This window comes from Phycodurus eques, chromosome 13, assembly GCF_024500275.1.
Source record: "Phycodurus eques isolate BA_2022a chromosome 13, UOR_Pequ_1.1, whole genome shotgun sequence".
NCBI lineage: Eukaryota > Metazoa > Chordata > Actinopteri > Syngnathiformes > Syngnathidae > Phycodurus > Phycodurus eques.
Window position 1 is genome coordinate 25881395 of NC_084537.1, and position 20232 is coordinate 25901626.

General features: G+C 44.1%; 1 protein-coding gene across 4 annotated transcripts in view; it reads left to right on the forward strand.

Annotated features, from left to right (window-relative positions):
* myo10 (myosin X) overlaps positions 1 to 20232 on the forward strand; it is a 64332-nt gene that overhangs the window by 18032 nt on the left and 26068 nt on the right. For 3 of the 4 annotated variants that reach the window (XR_009769673.1, XM_061693928.1, XM_061693930.1), the window contains exons 3-15: positions 3781 to 3939; positions 10619 to 10806; positions 13170 to 13307; positions 15524 to 15648; positions 16504 to 16517; positions 16754 to 16838; positions 17490 to 17593; positions 17756 to 17885; positions 17976 to 18094; positions 19230 to 19376; positions 19644 to 19744; positions 19818 to 19884; positions 19965 to 20057. Coding sequence is in view for 3 of the 4 variants with exons in the window: in XM_061693928.1 (XP_061549912.1) it covers positions 3781 to 3939; positions 10619 to 10806; positions 13170 to 13307; positions 15524 to 15648; positions 16504 to 16517; positions 16754 to 16838; positions 17490 to 17593; positions 17756 to 17885; positions 17976 to 18094; positions 19230 to 19376; positions 19644 to 19744; positions 19818 to 19884; positions 19965 to 20057 (1470 nt within the window). In the remaining variant the exon portion in view is untranslated. Of the gene's footprint in view, positions 1 to 3780; positions 3940 to 10618; positions 10807 to 13169; positions 13308 to 13986; positions 14131 to 15523; positions 15649 to 16503; positions 16518 to 16753; positions 16839 to 17489; positions 17594 to 17755; positions 17886 to 17975; positions 18095 to 19229; positions 19377 to 19643; positions 19745 to 19817; positions 19885 to 19964; positions 20058 to 20232 lie in introns of those variants that run through there. The other variant, XM_061693929.1, reaches the window with a different exon arrangement.

Sequence of the window (20232 nt, forward strand, 5' to 3'; positions counted from 1 at the left end):
CCAATACCTTGCAAATCGTGGGGGTTTACTGTAACATGGAACACATTTTGCTTTTGCTTTGCTTTTATTGTAGTCGAACTAGATTTTAAACAATAGTTTGCTGCAGTCGTCTTCCATGAGGAACATTGCCAATGAACAGCTTGTGCCCCAACATTGACCCCTGAAGGACACCACAAGTCAAATCTCTACGTGAAAGAGGCTGAAGTTACCCTTCCTCTGAGGTGATGAAGAGGAATCATTTCAACTTGTTTTCACGGTGAACTGGTGATGTTGCCATGTTTTGACTGCTGGAGGGTATCGCTCACGACGCCTATCTTTGATGAAACGCTTCAACAAAGTTCAACAGAGTTCCACTGGTCTGTTCTAGCCGGGGATGCGAGGTCTTATAATGATGAAGCTGATGTTACCAAAGCAGGCGTTACATGTGAAGCTGTAACCTAATACTCATGTTCAACAAGCAGATATCAACTTTGTAGAAGCTTTGAAGCAAGACTCAAGAAAAGCTCCACACGCCAGCTGCTGTGTTTTTATGAACAATTCGTGGTCGGGACAACCTACCTGTTCTCCATATGTCACAAAACCTGATACTTTGTTTTGTGTCCACATGATATTGACGTAATTCTGTCGTCTCTTCAAACACACTTTCATTCCAATCTTCTTCTCAGGCTGACGTAAAATAAAATTTGAGATTTCATTTCACAAAAGGCAGATTTCTTTCTTTTGATCAAGTTTTTCTCCTTTGGTTATAGGAAGAGAAAATTACATTATTTAGAACTAGCTTTGCTTGTTTTATTCCCCCTTCTGGGATTTGCATCATTTCTCCTGATACCAGTCAAGCTTTGAAAATGTTGTTTTTAACTTGCATCAGTTTCCACAGATTTATTTTGTACTTCCTTGTGTTGTGTCCTGACACATGAAATTAATCAATAAAACAAGTTAGCCTTATCTTCTATTTGTTCTCCATTGTTGTTTGTTTCTCCCAGAGTGAAACATTCATGTGTTTAGGTTAGTTCTTTTAAAAAAAAAAAAAAAGCTGAATGTGGCATTCCACATTTGACCTCGGTGACTGACGCCCTTTGACCTCCTGCTGTTGTGAATTTGACACTTTTTAAGTGAACACCTGAAGGAAGCTTTTCACTCCTTTTTGTTTGCTTGACATGTCAGTGAAGGCAACACACTTGTGTTGAGAAAATGTCATTTTCATCGCTTTAATCTTGAAATGGTTTATTCAATTTGAATGTGTTTGGTTCATTCCCGCTGATGGGGTGCAGGAAGCGGTACTTCAAAGTTCAACTCTTACTACAGACCAAAAATGCCACTTATATATATTTCTGCTAGGCTTTAGACGATCAGGATCTTTGGGGCCGATCGCCGATCAGCGAGTTAAAAAAAACGATAACCGATCACCGAGCCGATCACATGATGGAGGAATGTGTCTATTTATATGACCTGTTGCTCAAAACATTCTATTTACAATAAATAATCTATCTTTGTTCCTCTATTTAGGGCAGTGAGGCTTAGTGACAGACGGAACAAATGAATGGTCTTCTATTCGATGGCAGGAAGTCAATACCGTCATTGATGTCTCCACTTTTTGTGACATTTTTGTTTGTTGGTATGCCGTGAGATTTTTCAATTGTGAAATATGTGCCTTGGCTCCATAAAGGTTGGAAATCACTGCTCGAGTCAGATCGCGGATTCTAATATGTCAGTTCAAACCAACATTACAACATGACAGAAATAATGGGCGCTAACTTACTGTAATTAAGTGACTTTATTTTGAATTAAATGACTTCACCCACACCGAAACTTTAGAGCACGATTCGACAGAACGGCGGCATGTTTACGTCCAAGCGTTCGTGCTACCGCTAGCTTGCAAGGCTACATAACATTTTATTGCCTGCTTGCGAGCCGTATCGTATTCAAAGTATACGTGAACGTACCTCAAGCGAGCCTTAAACCAACGTCCTCTCCTGTCCTGAGCACCGGTGACCACCAACGCACGTTTTCCCCCATTTTGTTCTTACAAACACATGGCGCGATCCACTCTTGTTGTCTTCGCCATGGTAACGAGTGTATCCGGTCGCGTTTGCGTTGACACGATGAAGCCCAGTGATCGTAAAAAACGGGATGCGGTGGTATCGGAATACAAGATTTTATTGCAGTCGTCTGAAAGATCGTGAAAGAGCAAATTTGTCTTGTAGTCTGATCCCGGGCATTACGTGTTGTCTGTCTCAGACGCGTTGTCTGTTCCACACCGCCGACATTTAAATTATTATTATTTTTTTAATAACTTTATTGGCCGTCAGTTATTTACAGGACTCCTGTGGATGATGGCGACGCGGAGTAAATGTCTATTGCGGAGCGGATCGGCGAATTATGACATTAAAACCGATCAGCCGATCAGCATAAAATGCTAATTATCGGCCGATACCGATAAGGCCGATAAAATAAATAAATGTATGCATATGTAAGGATGCATAAATCATAAATATTTGGAAATGTGTGTGCTCACTTCTATTTTTCTCACATCAGCAAAAATGCATAAGCAAGGTATTTTTGAAGATGAATCAAGTGAATAAAGTGCACACTAGTTGTATTTATTTTTCACACTCCTTTTCACTTTTCTAACCTTCATTTTTCAGTTTTTCAGAAATACAGCGGGAAGGGCCGGAGTCATACAACAGTTCTCAGACAGTTCAAGTGTTTAATTGAGAGTTAATAGATTTGTTCTCAAGCCATTTTCAGCACTTTAAATCGGTTAATAATGCGTAAAAATAACAGATGACTTGGGGACGGACCAATTGTATCGATTTGTGAAAGAATAGGAAATTCACCATATCTGTTTTCATTATAACATAATTAGTGAGGAATGAATCTGTAGTAACTTCAATTTCAAATGACAAATCAACACTCAAAAGTGACAATAATGATTTTAATAGAGCTACATTCCATTTAACTTCTCTTGCTATGTAGAAGCAAAAAATAAATGGAAAAAATGATGTTGCTAAAAAGGTACACCAACATACATGTAAATATAAAAAAATATTTACAAAAGTATATCTTACAAAGATGATGTGTTCATTTAAAAGACGTGCTTCATCATGATCAGGTCTGGATTATCATCAGTTAATACAATCAACATTTCGTCACGGATGACTCAAATCCCGGTGGCCGCCTGGTTAGAGCGTCTGCCTCACAGTTGTGAGGTTGCGGGTTTGAATCCCGGCCTCGCCTGTGCGGTGTTTGCATGTTCTCCCCGTGCCTGAGTGGCTTTTCTCCGAGTATTCCGCTTTCCTCCCACATTCCAAAAACATGCGTGGTAGGTTAATTGAAGACTCCAAATTGCCCGTAGGTGTGAATGTGAGTGCGAATGGTTGTTTGTCTCTATGTGCCCTGCGATTGGCTGGCAACCAGTTCGGGGTGCACCCCGCCTCTCGCCCGATGTTAGCTGGGAGAGGCTCCGGCACGCCCGCCATCTAGTGAGGAGCAGCAGTACGGAAAATGAATGAATGAATGACTCAGATCCGTCTCCGACCTTCAACGTGCGAAGGCCAAATAGCGCATCAGAACGGGAATGTTCCAAAGTCCCAGAGTGCATTTGTGCTATCAGCTCCAATGAAGACAAATAAAAGCAAAAGAGCCTTCAAAAAGTCGCCGAGCGTATCTAAAATGTGTCTTTTGTCGCACTTGATTTAGTCTAACACTTCTCGCTAGAATAAATGTCATCTCGCCTGTAACGTCACATCATGTATTCATATGTTTTTGTGTGTGTTTCAGGTGTACACGTGCAAGCAGAATGCGCTGACGCATCAGAAGTTTCAGGCCATGCACGGCAGCAGCGTGTCGGGCGTGGAGGACATGGCGGCGCTGGAGGAGCTACACGACGGCGCCATCATGCACAACCTTTTCCTACGATACCGCCGAAGACTCATCTACGTGAGTTTGCGCACAAGAACACCGGCCACGGTTTTCACTTCAGGAAATCTGAAAACTAAATGCTGGCTCGGACACTCGGGTGACAGCGTTGGAAGGTTCACCTCCCACTAAAAACTATGGGGGCTGTAAGCTAATTCATTGCCGTACGACTTCTTGTTTAAAAGTTAACAATCCACCGGCAAACGTAACAGCCCAAATCACGATGTTGCCATAGAGCCACCAAAGATGACAATATTCCGTGTTTAGGCTTCGTTCGTGTTGGCACATGTCATATCATGATCAATTCTTTTGTCTGAAGACACCAGAAAAAAAAATAATAATAACGAAACAATAAAATAAATACAAAATTAAGAAAACAAAATTTGGGCTTCAAACAAACGTCATCAAACTGTAGTAATGTTCGTTAGCATAGCGTAACAGTTTGTTTGCCGGCACCGGTAAAAACCTTTGAAGAATGATTCTCCTCGTGGAATGTCTCCGAATGCGATGAATTCCCAGACAACCAACGAAGGCTCGGTGTGCTGAAAGCAAGCAAAGTAACAAAAAGAGCTTCCGGCGTGTTCTGTGCTAATAACGTGACTCGCTGACTCGCCGCTTTGTCTTCGCCGCTTTCACTGCATCGCAGTCATCCTGTGCCTTGGAAACGAATATTTTGCAATTCCTCATTTTTCCACTCGGACTTATTTCGTTCACTCAAACTTGCTGACGTTTGGAATCTCAAGAGAAGGCGAAAGAGTGGACGTTCGAGCTCGGGCCTCTGAAGACAAACGTCAGGGGAAGGTGAGGGTGAATGCATTCCGCCCCCCCCCCTCGCCGTCACAAGTGGTCAGGGGCCCCCGATTCCTAAGTGAGCTCCTGCTGAAATCAACAGGTCAGAGGAATTTGTCAGATTCAGAAACATTCCACGTCATGCACCACTTATAAAATATGATGGGAAATTAAAATGGACGTTTTAATGTGTTGCATACAATTCCCCATTCAAATGAAAGGGAATGCCATTAATCCATTCGAAACCTCCACCCAAAAACTGCTAAAACTTTAGTGATGCTTATTTTACTGAGGGAAAAAAAAGCACTCAATAATATTGGACTGGCGGCACATCTGCCTCACAGGTTCAAATCCCGGCCCCGCTTGTGTGGAGTTGACCTTGTCGCCGTGCCTGCGTGGCTTTTCTCCGGGCACTGCGGTTTCCTCCCACATCCCCAAAACGTGCGTGCTAGGTTGATCGAAGTCTCTACATTTTGCCCGTAGGTGTGAATGTGAGTGCGAATGATTGATTGTTTCTTTGTGCCCTGCGATTGGCTGGCGACCGGTTCAGGGTGGACCCCGCCTCTCGCCCAAAGATAGCTGGGATAGGCGCCAGCACGCCCGCGACCCGCGTGAGGATAAGCGGTACGGAAAATGGATGGAGGGATAATAATGTACTTCACAAACACATACGGCAACACGCAAGTCATTTGGTCACACTTTCTGCCTCAATTCAATGCCCATTGGGCTGCTTGTTCTGGTGTGTACACCTTGGCCACCTGGGGGCAGTATAATACATACAAACGGATATACATAGAGACGTTGACTATTTCAGCAAATATGTCAGCGAGAGTCTTTGTCAGTTTCTACCACTTGTCGTAAATGTCCCAATTTGGCTCATTTACATAAAAATCGCTTGCACCCTACATGAGTTTCTAGCCGAAGACTGGTCCAGCAGGGTCTGGTGTTGTTTTTGTTCGCACTGATCGCCGCACACGTACGGTATATGAAGTGCTGCCTCCACCTGTGAAACTCGTCATTACAGGCGCTCTCTCGCTCCACCCCCGGTCGTCGTGGTAACGAAAGCCGGACTCGCCATTGTTGTTATGAAGACGCCTGGGAACTGATTTAAATGGTGGGAAAAAAATAGATTAGCTATCAGAACGGTAGCTGTTTTTTGTTCTATTTGCATTTTGTTCATTAAATGTGGAATCCATAATACACACCAACACATCCACAATATGTGTGCGCGTGTGTCAATGGAGGGAGGCAGGATAGTGTGTTGACGTTTGTGTGCCTGTGGACAGGAATGACTGGAATCCGTAGATGAGGCTCCCCAGTCCTGAGCGCAGCTGGCTGCAATCACAGAACATGCGCGCACACACACACACACACACTATTCGCCCCCTACCCCCGCCCCACCCGGACATTTGTGAACGTGCGTGTGGAAAAGCTGTTGGGAGCGCGTCTAGCTTATTTTCTTTTCATTTCGTTACGCGACAAACATTAATCGCTCCCGTTTCTCGTCGGAACTTCAAATCCAAATGTTGGTTAAAGTTGCGCGACGCTAATGTGGAATACACTGCCCATTGGCGGGCGTGAGGTACCGATAGGAGACGTGGTTACACTTGCTTTTACACTTTTAATAGTTTGCGCCCAAAACACTCATTTCAAATTCATTAGCCTTCAAATTAAAAGGCTTGCAGATGATTCGATGCCGCAGAAACCTGTAAAAATACCAATTGCTACTTTTCCTATGAGCCATTTGATCACCTTTTTGACTCAGAAATACATCAAAAAAATTAATACATATATCACCAAGGACTTTTTATATTTTGTTGCGCACTTACTGAACCTTGCAGAGAAACAAGGAAGAAGTGTAGGAAAGGAAGAAATAAAAGCAGAAGGAAGGAAAAGAAGGATGTAGGAAAGAAATAAAGGAAGAAAGGAACAAAAGAATGAAGGAAGAAATTAAGAAATGTTAGAAAAAGGAAGGAAAGGAGTAAGTGGAGAAGGAAATAAGGAAGGGATGGTAGGAAAGAAGAAATAAAGGCAAAAAGGGATGAAGGAAAGATGGAACAAAAGAGGAAGCTAAAGGGAGGAAGGGTGGAGGGAAATAAGAAAAAAGAAGCTATGAAGAAAAAAGGGAGAAAAGGAGGCAGAAAGGAAGAGCAGAAGACAAATACAGGAGATGAAATAAAGAAGGAAGGAAAAGGGGAAGGACTTGAAGGACCAGAAGATGGAAGGAAAGAAGGAACCAAAGAGGCAAGGAAAGAAGGGGAGGATGAGGAAGAAGGGTGGAGGAAAAGAAGGATGGAAGGAAAAAGAGGTGACCAAAAGAAGGAACAAAGGAAAGAAAGAAAGAAAAGAACGGAAAAAGACGGAACGAATGAAACATAAATTAAAGAAGGAAGAAATGGAGGAAGCAAAGAAGGGAAAAGGAAGGAATGATGGAAAAAAGAAAGAAGGGGCAGGAGGAAGGATGGAAGAAAAAAGAAACAAAAAGGAAGGGTGGAAGAAAGAAGGGTTAGTCTGTTAGCACTCGCTCTGTTTTGGTACTATTTGCGCTGCTAGCATTTGTGCTGTCATGCTATGTTAGCATTTTCTCTGTTAGCGTTAGAACTGTTAGCAAATGTCGGTCTCACGTGGAAAAAAAAACAACTCATCAATGTCAGAACAACAAAGCCGGCAGGCGTCCGGCGTAGGCCAAATCTAATAAAAGTGCGGTTAACACGCTGGATGAGCTAGCGCCACTAGTTGGCGGCGTCTCGCCAGCGTTTCCTGCCGTCACTCAGGAGACCTTCGCTTTGTTCGTCCTCCAAATTCTTTCACATCTGCTCCTTGTTTCGCTCTCAGTATCCCAGCATCGCTCGTCTCTTTTTTTGGCAAATTTCTGCTCAGCTGATCCGACTGAGTGCTGTCGCGGCGCCACATGAGCCAAAAGTGAGCTCTGTCGAATTGTAGGCGGTCAAAATCTTTATTAGCATGTGGCTAACCTCATTGGTGCAGCGTTTAAAAGCGCGTATCACAATAATGATCTTTATTAGCCTGTTAGGAGTTGTGGCTAATTCTATATATATACATTTTTTTAGGGATGGGCGAGTACCGGTATCAGGTATTCATGAAGGCTGCAGATACTTAAGGCAATAAAATCTGACACGGAGTAAGTCCTCCTCGCCAGTAGTAGGCGCTACACAGTTGCGGTGTGAAGCAAATCATCATGTGCGTCAGAAAGAAACAGAAGGAAAGAAAGGTCTTTGTTCACAATCATCTGTCATTGTGCTCATTGAAATTTGAAGTATCAAAAGTACTCGTGGTCTCAGTACTCAGTATCAGTGAGTTCTCAAGAGTGAATACTTGAACTGGTATCAGTCTGAAAAAAAAGAGCTATCGAGCGTCCGTAATCTTCACTAGGCTAACAATGTTTTTGTTTGTTTGTTTATTAGCCGGTTAGCAGTTGTGGCTTCAGTGTAACTTTGGCAATGGCACATTCAACTGGAGCTCACATTAGCTTTATTGTTTATGTTTATATTTTATTCTATTGTTCTCAGCTAACATAAGCATTGTTGGAAGCACTGCAAAAGTTAGATAATCCTTCATATGTTATCCATAATGGCTGACATTCTTTTTCATTATCCAGTGTCGTTAACATGATTAGGTATTTGTTAGCATCTTAGCAGTGTGGCTAACCTGAATGAACAACGCCCCCTACAGTTAAACCGTGAACAGCAAGTGTGTCATTTGAACCCCATTTTTCATGTTTCCAAATGAACTATTGTGTGTTTGTCGAAGCATGTCTGTGGAATGACGCCGTTTGACATTATTAAAAGTGAGACTCTGAGAGGCCACCTTTAATCACATTAACCAATAGGGGGCCTCGTGAAGACAGTCACAGCCAATTAACTCGCAGCCGGGGCATTGCCGTGGAAACTGTTACCAGGCGAAGGAGAGGAGGGCGGTCGGGGAGTCTAATTGAGTCCAAATGTTTGCAATTCTTCAACTTAAGTGGAGATGTTGACTATTTTTCTTTTCTTTTGGTGCCCCAAGATATTTTTTTATTTTTAGATTCTTCACTGCAGCAAACAGAGAACCTTCTGGAACATTTCTCTTCCAGTTTATTCCACATTCTCGCATTCCATGTGATGGTCGCGAGCAAACGGAAAGCAAATGTGCGTCGTCAACGTTGTCGTCAACCGTTTACACGCTGCCGTTGGCGATTAATTCATTTTATGGATTACGTTACATTTATTGCGCAGGTCATTGTTTTTTTGTTTTTTTTAGTGCTTCTGTAGATGAAAGGGTGTCTCCGCTAATGTGCACTGCTTACACAAACAACATGGATTCCAACAGGAAGTGTCGTAGGTAAATAGATGGGCTAAATAAGACACAGACAACGATTGGAGGTGCTTATCTGATCTTTTTACTGAAGCCAGGGTCAATGGTCAATAGAGGGCGCTAGGGCACCGGCCCACCAGTCAGCGAGTCACCTTGAAAAAGACAAAGGGTAAATAATGAATATTTTGAAACATATGTGTGCAGTGGACCACCACCTAGCCCCCATTTCTCATCCATATACCCCCCCCCCCCCCACCCCATAATAAATCCCTGCAAATTTTCTGCCAATTGTAATGAGTGTCAATGAGTCGCGGCTTTTCGCTCTTGGCGGTCATGCCCACAGGTATGAGGTCCACGGTATCTATTTTTAGATGAGCAGGCAGGATTCAATCGAATCTACTGTAGTTAATGAGACGGAAAGTTGTTTGGTCGATTTTTGTTGTCTGATTTCGTGACGCATTTCTGGTTTGGGGCTGGCCAATTTTTACCCACTTGACTCTGGTTAAAAGTTTGTCATGCACAGTAGCTCCTCTACAATGCTAATTGTATTTTGTCAATAAATGTTTTTTTTTTAAATCAAAATCTTCTCATTCTTCATCCTTTTCTTGTTCTTTGTGTTCTGTGTTCTTCTCGTTCTTTCCATTCTTCCCTTTCTTGTTGTTCTTCTCCATCTTCTTCTTGTGTGTTTGAGTTTGCGCAGCCGCTGACGAAAGCGTCGAAGCAAATTGTGGGTTTGGAGCAGGGAAAGGTGGTCAGAGACGCTGATGATGAAGGTTTAATGTTTCCCCAACATCATCTTTCTTCACTGGAGCCTGACGGGAACTTTGGAGTATTTTTGGAAGGACGCTCACACACGAATGTGTCTTCACGTCATTTGTGTTTGTCTCCTTTTGCTTTGTATGCTGTCAAAATTTCATTTCAACAAATTTTACTTGCCATGCACTTCACTTGAAAATGTAAACTTTTGTTTTTAGACTTTATTTTTGAGCACGGCAATGATGTTTGTAAAGCTAAAAACAGCTTTGTCTTGTTAACATCTCAAAATGCAAGTTTAAAAAAAAAAAGCGCTAAATCTTTTAAAGTGTGAAGATGTTCATTACTTCACGACCAGAACAGCAATGACAGAGAACGGCATTCTTGTCGTTGTGTGTTCGTTTTTTTGGAACGCTACAAACATTACGTCACACAATACACGTTTGGATCAATAAGAGCTGCGACATCGCCAACTAGTGGCCTGGCATATACATGACACTGTTTTCTGTCCTTTTTGCAGCTCTCCGCATGAATATTTGAAAGGTTCAAACTAGAGGTGGAACGATGAATCGATTAATCGACAACTAATCGATTATCGAATTCATTGATCGACAACTAATTCATTATCAAATTCATCGACAACTATTTGATAATCGATTAATTGTTTAGAGATCTTATTTAACTTGAAATTGTCCTCGGAATTTCCGCCTCTCAACAATAAATCTCCGATTTCTGTTTGTGCATTTTCTACACTGTCAATTTGAAATAATGGGCTGTTTTTTAATAACGAGATGGAAATTAAAAACAAAAATATTGACAAGTGATTTCAATGTTTTGCGCCCAGACGTATATCGGGTCCATCCTGGCGGCGGTGAACCCGTACCAGCCGCTGGCCGGCTTGTACGAGCGAGCCGCCGTGGAACTGTACAGTCGCCACCACCTGGGCCAGATCCCGCCGCACATCTTCGCCGTGGCCAACGAGTGCTACCGCGCGCTGTGGAGGAGGCCGCGCAACACCTGCGTGCTCATCAGGTGGGAATCGCGCGGATGCTTCTTCCTCTCTACCGCCTCCGCAACCATGACATCGGGATTTCGACTGGACTTTTTAGGAACTATCTAGGGCCACCAAGTTAAAATCCCTTTATCGGGTTGAGGGAGAAATGACTGATGAACGAATGATGGAATTCTGTTGAGATAAAAAGTTCTGAACTTATGAGAACAAAGTCAAAATTGTTGGTGATGTTATGAATCAGTCATATTTTTCCAAGATAAAGTCAAACTTTAACAAGGGAAGACGGACACATTTTAACAGGTAAATTAAAAAGTACAACTTTATTCCAGGAAAATTCCGTGTCTTATACACTTCGTGTACCTTGTTGTCTGTTCTGCACCGAAGCTTTACAGCGATGCTTTTTGAGCAAAACGAGCTTTCTCGAATGTGTCAAAGCAAACGATTTTCACTCGTTTTTCTCTCAAAAACATCCCATTCCACATGGCTCCCGCAGAGTGAGGGAGGAGGCGGAGTTTTGCAACATTTCTTAGACAGTTGAAGCGTTGACGAGAGTTCATAGATCTGTTTTCCTGCCGTTTCCGTTAACGAATTGTTTGACGGGCGCGAGTTGCGGCGGACGATCGTCGCCCGGTCGGGTGTGAAAGTCCCGCCGTGGCCTGACGTGTTTTCAGCGTGTTGCTTTTGTTGTTTAAATGTCAGCGAGAACTTTGCCAAGCGAGGCTTGCCTCGGGCGTGCGTCGCCACGGCAACCACGCTGCACTTTAATGAGCGCACTTTTTCATCATGTCACACGCACCAAACGTGGCGTCACGTCACGTCTGTGCGCTGACCTTTTACTTTGGGGAATGCTCCCAAAGTCTGTCGGCCACCTTGGAGGGTTGTTATTTTTGGAACTCTTTTCGAATGTTCACTTGTGCTTAAAATGCTGAAAGGCTCATGTCCTTAAACTTCCACGTGCACTCCATGCATCGCCTTCTCGTTCTTCCGAAAAAAATCATTTAAAAAAACGTATGCTAAGACGTTAAATGCGCTTCAAGACAAAACAGCCCACAGTTCAGCATTGCAATTCGATCTGACAAAGGAAATATAGTTGTTGTGTACAAATATTATGTTAGAATGTTTTTCTTGTACTATTCAGATTTTTGGTTTTTCCTTCATTTTTCATTGCTACTTCTCATGGAGTATTTCAATTAGTGGAGTTTGGTTGTGTTTGGTTTGTTTAAGTTTAGTATTGTTGACTTCAGTTTAATTGAGTTTAGTTTTAACTTTAGTTCAGTGTAGTTTAGTTTTGAAGTGGTTGACTTTAGTTTATTTTCAATGTTCTTATTTCTGTTCTTTTCCTGATCCTTTTATATTCATTGGCTTGAGTTTCATTTACTTTCGTAGAGTTGAGATGAGCTGAGTTTTTGAGTTGAGTTTAGTTTTGGTCACTTCAGATGATTGAGTTGACCTTACTTTTTAAGTTGTGTCTTTTTTTTCTCGATTTTCTTGATCATTTAATTTTGCATTGGTGCATGAATGCGTGTGTGTGAGTGGGTGAATGTGAGGCTTTGTAAAGCGCTTTGGGCACTGTGACGGTGGCGATAACGAGCTATATAAGTGCTGTCCATTTACCATTGACCATTTTTTTCTTTTAGTTTCATTTAGTTTAGTTTACTTGAGCTTAATTTAGTCTGCATGAGTTGAGTTTAGCTTAGTTCAGCATAGTTGAGTCTGCATTAACTGATTTTAGTTGGATTTGGTTTAGTTTAGTTTGGAATTGGCGGCACGGCGACCGACCAGTTAGCACATCTGCCTCGAAGTTCGGAGGTTGCGGGTTCAAATCCGGCCTGGCCTGTGTGGACTTTGCGTGTTCTCCCCGTGCCTGCGTGGCTTTTCTCCGGGTACTCAGGTTTCCTCCCACGTCCCAAAAACATGCGTGCTATGTTAATTGACGACTCTAAATTGCCCGTAGGTGTGAATGTGAGTGCCAATGGTTGGTTGTTTCTATGTGCGCTGCGATTGGCTGGCGACCTTTTCAGGGTGTACCCCGCTTCTCGCCCGGAGTCAGCTGGGACGGGCACCGGTTCCGAAAATGGATGGATGGCTAGTTTTGAAGTTGAGTTTTGTTAGCCAGCCCTGCTTTAGGATTTTGTCCGCTGTGTTTGTCTCCATCTAGTGAAGAAAGCTAGTACTGTCTCATCACCTCCTTAAAAGACTTTTTCCAGCAGTTAATCAGATAGGTAGGTAGGTAGGTAGAGCAGAATTTTTCACAAATGTAATTTTTCTTAATAATGTTATATATATATAACCATGTTGGAAGCGTATGGACCACAATATGAAGGAGGCATTGACAAGCATGTTCCTCAATGTTTGTTTGTTTTTTCTCCTCGTTGTTGGTTAGCGGCGAGAGTGGCGCCGGGAAGACGGAAAGCACCAAACTGATCCTGAAGTTCCTGTCGGCCATGAGCCAACATTCTCTGGAAGTGTCGTGCACGGAGAGGACGTCGTCGCATGTGGAGGAGGCGCTACTTGAGAGCGGGTCACTATTCTCTTCTCTATTTTATATCCAGTACTGCTTATTATTATGATTCATTCAAGTGAGAAAATAATGCAGCCTTATGGGGGGCACAAGCCAGTGCAAACTGTAGGCCGGTGCCAAGCCCGGATAAATACAGAGGGTCGCGTCAGGAAGGGCATCCGGCTTCAAACTTCGCCAAACAAATATGAGCGTTCATCCAAAGAATCCCATACCGGATCGGTCGTGGCCCGGGTTAACGACGTCCGCCACCTGCGCCTTCGTTAACCTGCAGGGCGCCGTTGGAAATTCAGCTACTGTGGGTCGAAGTCGAAGAGGAAGAGGTGGAAAGCGGGTTCTTCGGCAGAAAGAGAAGAGGAAAGCACAGAGCCTAGAACTGAATGTGGGGACTTTGAATGTTGGGACTATGACAGGAAATTTTCGGGAGTTGGTTGACATGATGATTAGGAGAAAGGTTGATATATTGTGTGTCCAGGAGAGCAGGTGGAAAGGCAGTAAGGCGAGAAGTTTAGGGTCAGGGTTTAAATTATTTGACCATGGTGTAGATGGGAAGAGAAATGGAGTCGGGGCTATTTTAAAAGAAGAGTTGGCAAAGAATGTCTGGGAGGTGAAAAGAGTGTCAGATCGAGTGATGAGGCTGAAACTTGAAATAAGGTGATTAGTGGCTATGCCCCACAGGTAGGATGGGACCCAGAGGTGAAAGAGAAATTCTGGAAGGAGCGAGACGAAGTAGTTCTGAGCGTCCCAGACAGAGAGAGAGTCGGGATTGGTGCAGATTGCAATGGACATGCTGGTGAAGGAGATAGGGGTGATGAAGAAGTGATGGGTAAGTACGGCTTGGAGGGAGGAAAAGTGTGCCGGTGCCCATTTTAAGAACAAGGGTGATGTGCAGAGTTGTGGGAACTATAGAGGAATAAAGTGGATGAGCCACACAATGAAGTTATGGGAAAGAGTAGTGGAGGCGAGACTCAGGACAGACGTGAGTATTTGCGAGCAACAGTATGGTTTCATGCCTAGAAAGAGTGCATGCATTATTTGCCTTGAGGGTGTTGATGGAAAAGTACAGAGAAGGTCAGAAGGAGCTACATTGTGTCTTTGTAGATCTAGAGAAAGCCTATGACAGAGTACCCAGAGAGGAACTGTGGAACTGCATGCGGAAGTCTGGAGTGGCAGAGAAGTATGTGAGAATAATACGGGACATGTACGAGGGCAGCAGAACAGCGGTGAGGTGTGTTGTAGGTGTGAGAGAGGAATTTAAGGTGGACGTGGGACTGCATCAGGGATCGGCCATGAGCCCCTTCCTGTTTGCAGTGGTGATGGATAGGCTGACAGATGAGGTTAGACTGGAATCCCCGTGGACCGTGATGTTTGCAGATGACATTGTGATCTGCAGTGAAAGCAGGGAGGAGGTGGAGGAACAGTTAGAAAGATGGAGGCATGCACTGGAAAGCAGAGGAATGAAGATGAGCCGAAGTAAGACAGAATATATGTGCATGAATGAGAGGGGTGGCGGGGGAAGAGTGAGGCCACAGGGAGAAGAGATAGCGAGGGTGCAGGACTTGAAATACTTGGGGTCAACCGTCCAGAGCAAAGGTGAGTGTGGTCAGGTAGTGAAGAAACGGGTCCAAGCGGGTTGGAACGGGTGGAGGAAGGTGTCAGGTGGGGTTATGTGACAGAAGAGTCTCCGCTAGGACGAAGGGCAAAGTTTATAAAACAGTGGCGAGGCCGGCCACGATGGACGGATGAGAGACGGTGGCGCTGAAGAGACGACAGGAAGCAGAGCCGGAGGTGGCGGAAACGAAGATGTTGAGGTTCGCTCTCGGAGTGACCGGGTCGGATCAAATTAGAAACGAGCTCATCGGCGGGACGGCCGAGGTTCGATGTTTTGGAGACAAAGTTAGAGAGAGCAGACTTGGACGGTTCGGACACGTCCGGAGGAGAAATAGTGAGAATAATGGTAGAAGGATGATGAGGATGGAGCAGCCAGGCAAGAGAGCGAGAGGAAGACCAAAGAGAAGGTCGAGGGATGTCGTGAGGGCAGTTGGTGTTGGAGAGGAGGACGCAGGAGAGAGAGAGAGGCTCTCATGGGAAAAAAGGAGGACGCGCTGTGGCGACCCCCTAAAGGGACAAGCCCAAGGAAAAGAAGAAGATTCGAGTGAGAAAATGTTTATAATTAAAGAGTTGCCTCCCCCCCCCCCCCCCCCCCCCCCCCCTCTCAGCCCCATCATGGAGGCGTTCGGTAACGCCAAAACGGTGTACAACAACAACTCCAGCCGCTTCGGGAAGTTCGTGCAGCTGCATTTCAACCAGAAGGGAAACATCCAGGGAGGGCGCATCGTCGACTGTATCCTCATTTTTCAACTTCCAAACAGGAAGTGCTGGCCCAGCTAACGCTAATGCTAATGAAACGCTTCGTCCATGTACTGGCGATGTTGACTGGTTATTGGTCCTAATTTTGAAGACATGGTCAACAAAATGACATTTTGTCTTATGATATGAAGGCCAAATGATTTTCTCTGTTTAAGGAGAGTTCTTAAAGTTAGCAGGTCAGCTTGCTAACGGCTAGTAGCAGCGACACAATAATGAGTTTGTCGACTGTTGTTGACATGAGTTTTGTTTGATCGAATTTCTTTAAGCGGCCCACAAAGTTCTTTGTGTCAGTTTTGATGAATAATCAGAATCAGAATCAGAATCATCTTTATTTGCCAAGTATGTCCGAAACACACAAGGAATTTTAATGGTCAAAGAGGACCAAATGACAAGCTAACGAGCAATATAAAAGCTTTTTCAATGTAAATTTCACAACCTTTCATTTATAATGAATAAAAACTGACAAAAAATGACAATTTGTCTCGTGACGTCAAGGCCGAATGAATTTGTTTGTTCAAGGAGAATTGATGACGTTAGTTAGCTTGCTAGCGACTCGTAAGAGCTGTCTAGTTAGTTAGTCACTTGTTCTACCATTTAATTTGCTCGAAAAGGTAACAAAATGTGATCTATTTGTCACTTTAAATGGGTAATAATAATCACAGAGGACCAAAAGATAAGCTAACTATCGTACAATCTGGTGTTTATTGCGCAACTAGCTTAGTGACCTATGAGCGAATGTTTTCCAGTATTGTTTGTGTTTGCATGTAGATTGTAAAAATGTCAATGTGACTCTTTTATGAACCTTGACTGAAACTTCTTCTGACGCCAGACCTCCTCGAGAAGGTGAGATTCTTTGATCTTTTATTGTTCAAACCATCTTTTTTCCTGTAAAAAGTCCAGTCATCAAACTAATCACGGATATATTTATTTGCTTTATGCACTTTTTCCCTGAGAATAAAAGTCAGGAATTGATTTGTGATGACTTTGACAAAAAAACTTGCGAGCAATGTAAATGTCTCGGTAACCAGACAAACAAACCACGGTGTTTGAGTGTGCCGTTTTTCCGTTCTCCGTTGCAGAACCGAGTCGTCCGACAGAACGAAGGCGAGAGGAACTACCACATCTTCTACGCGCTGTTAGCCGGCACCGACAACCAGCAGAGGGGTCAGTCAACTCACATGTTAACATAGGATTGAGTCTTACCCAATTCAGGTTTTACAATAGCTTTAAAATGAGTCATAATAATAATAATAATAATAATAATAATGCGGCACAGTGGACGTGCGGTTAGCACATCTGCCTCACAATTCTGAGGTTGCGGGTTCAAATCCGGCATGGCTTCTGTGGCGTTTGCATGTCCTCCCCATGCCTGCGTGGCTTTTCTCCAGGTATTGCGGTTTCCTCCCGCATCCCAAAAACAAGCGCGGTAGCTTAATTGAAGACTCCAAATTGGCCGAAGGTGTGAATGCGCTCGCAGCACAAAGCAGAAAATCGACGACTCGTAAGGAGAAAAGGTATTGCGTAATTCCGTCGCTGGCGTTTGGCGGAATCCTCCTCGCGTCGCCAACAACGTCACTTTTCAGGGAACCCAAAAATCATCAAAGAGAGGAAGCCATTTTCAAACATTTCCATCGGTCGATAATTTGTCCAAATGACACGCTCCCGTGGGGGCGGACCGATCGTATGTGTTTGTGAGAAAATATGGAATTGAGCACATTTGGACCGAGGAGGCTTGGATGCCGGCGATATTTGATGTGTCTTCCACGATCCAAAGTGATGTGTGAGGCGCTGAAGTTCGTTTGCATTGTGTCGCAGAGTCTTTGGGTCTGAGCCCGTCTTCCGCTTTTAACTACTTGACCCGCTGCAGCGGTCCCACCGACAACACGATCAACGACAAAAGCACTTTTCAAGATGTTCTGGTAAGCTCGCGCTGCAGCAAAAAGCATTTCTATTTCAGTCGTATTGAATGTTCCATACACCTCAAATGTATCATTCAGAGTTTCTGTCACATTCAAAGTCTTTACAGCTCTGATTGTGCATATTTCCTTCTTATGTATGTAACGTCCGTTGTGTTTTCCCAGAATGCCATGCGGACGATGCAGTTCACGGAGGAGAACGTCGGCGAAATCCTGCGCCTCCTGGCGGGAATTCTGCACGCCGGCAACATCGAGTTCATGACGGCCGGCGGGGCGCAGATCACGTCCAAGTCTGGTGGGTTTCCGCAACCTCTTGCTTTTTAAAACGGATCGATCCTTTCGATTATTTGTAAGCCGTTGCTGAGCGCTGGCGTTCGATTGACAGCTCTGAGTCGGACGGCGGAGCTTCTGGGCCTGAACCCGGATCAGCTGGCCGAGGTTCTGACCCACAGGTCCATGATCCTCAGGGGCGAGGAGATCTCCACCCCGCTCACGGTGGAGCAGGTCAGTGCGCAATCGGGTCAGAAGAACAAGACAAAATCATTTCGAGCACCTTTCGAGGGAACCGAGGACAGCGTAAAGATAACTCGGGAACAATTTCAACGTATGCGCTGGAGAATGAAAGTAGGGCTGGGCGATATGGACTTCAAATAAAATCTCAAGGTTTTCTTTTCTCCGCAAAAATCCGATTTTCATGGCTTTTTTTGTCCCCCCCTTCTACAATACGGAGTATAGAATAGGTTGCTTTTGAGTTTTTGCTCATTTTGGGATTTGCTTAACTTCTGATGCCTAACAGACCTGGAGAATCCTTTTTCTCCGAGCATGAACTTGCACCCACGGAAATGATAGAAATACTTTTTTTTCTTTTTTTTTCTTTGCAGCAGAAGGTGTGGGATAGGAACCGAGCATTGCCGTAAACAGCGAAAATCTGCGACTAATTGATGCCCTCCATCCCAAAAGGTTCCTAATAACCTGTAAGGGTCACAAGGTGGCGCCTTAGCACTACTTGTTGTGGCATCTTTGGGCATTTGAAAACAAAAATGGTCAAACAGCCAACTCTTTTGACAAACAGAGGATAGGTGAAAAGAAATGCTTCCTCTTGGAAGAAAATGCACTTATTGTCAAAACATGAACAGCGTATAAACACAATCCTTAACGAGTTCATATTTCAAATGTTCAACAACTGAACATCATAAAATGAGCTGTCAAACTGCTTGGCTTTTCTGTTGCTTGATTCTTTTCTCGCGTCGAGTATTTTTTTTTTTAGTGTGTGTGCGACTTGGAAGCACCTACGTCGGGTCAAAGGTTTCCAGCATGTGGATAAATGACGGACTGCCTTTGCGTGACGTAGAAAAGATTCACGATTGCCTTCCGCTGGCTTCCCTTCTTGTCATACGCAAAACAAAGCGAAAATGATTCCGCTCAGTACGAACTTAAAGTCACTTTGAGTTGCTTTCAAAAAAAGTCACCCGAATGGTCAGAAAAGTGGTTACATTTGGCAACCAAACGGCTACGTCGGCAACACTGACAGCTTCTGTCAACTAGCAGCGAATAAAAATGTACAGAAGAAATCCTCATCCTGCCAAACGAAGGGACGAACTGGACAAAGTCAAGCGGTTGAGTTTGCGTTTCCTTGCAGGCGGTGGACTCCAGAGACTCCATGGCCATGGCGCTTTATTCGCAATGTTTCAACTGGATCATCCGCAAAGTCAACGGTCGCATTCGAGGAAAAGACGACTTCAAGTCCATCAGCATCCTCGACATCTTTGGCTTTGAAAACTTTCAGGTGCGCTAGCACGCTGGACACGGACGGACGGACACGCAGACAGACAGACGCCTTATTCGTCCCGTGAGGGAAATTCGATTGTCGAATCGGCAATATTCACACTCGCTTTAAGTTTTAATCGTGTCTCTACTGTTCATAACAAAGTACAAAAAGCAGCATTGAGGAGAGATTGAACGACATTTAAATGTAATCTAAGCAAGAAGAAACCAGAAGAAGATGTGTTTTGCTTTTCTGTCTTTGTGTTAATGCTGTTAACGTGTTTCGCAGGTGAACCACTTTGAGCAGTTCAACATCAACTATGCAAACGAGAAGCTTCAGGAATATTTCAACAAGCACATTTTCTCCCTGGAGCAGCTCGAGTACAACAAGTAAGAGGTTCTTTTTTTGTAGCAGACAATTAGCAACATGCTAAGCTAGTCCTGACCCTCGACCTTCCCGCAGGGAAGGTCTGGTGTGGGCCAACATCGACTGGATGGACAACGGCGAGTGTTTGGACCTGATAGAGAAGGTGAGCGCTTTTCATTACGAAAGACGTGACGTGCCTGCCGCGAGAGGAGGATGCTGATTTTGCGGGATGCGTTTCCATAGAAACTGGGCCTGCTGGCTCTGATGAACGAGGAGAGTCACTTCCCCAAAGCCACCGACGGCACCCTGCTGGAGAAACTGCACAGTCAGCACTCGGTAGCGGCACTTCCAAACACACTTGTCGCATGTATGCTGGACAGACTCACTGCTGTCGTAAATGGCAAATTCTTTTTTCATATGGGATAAACATCATATTTGAAAAGAAAACACAACAGGCATTAAAAAACAACATACACTATATGTCATACGGAAGACCACATCATAAATACAT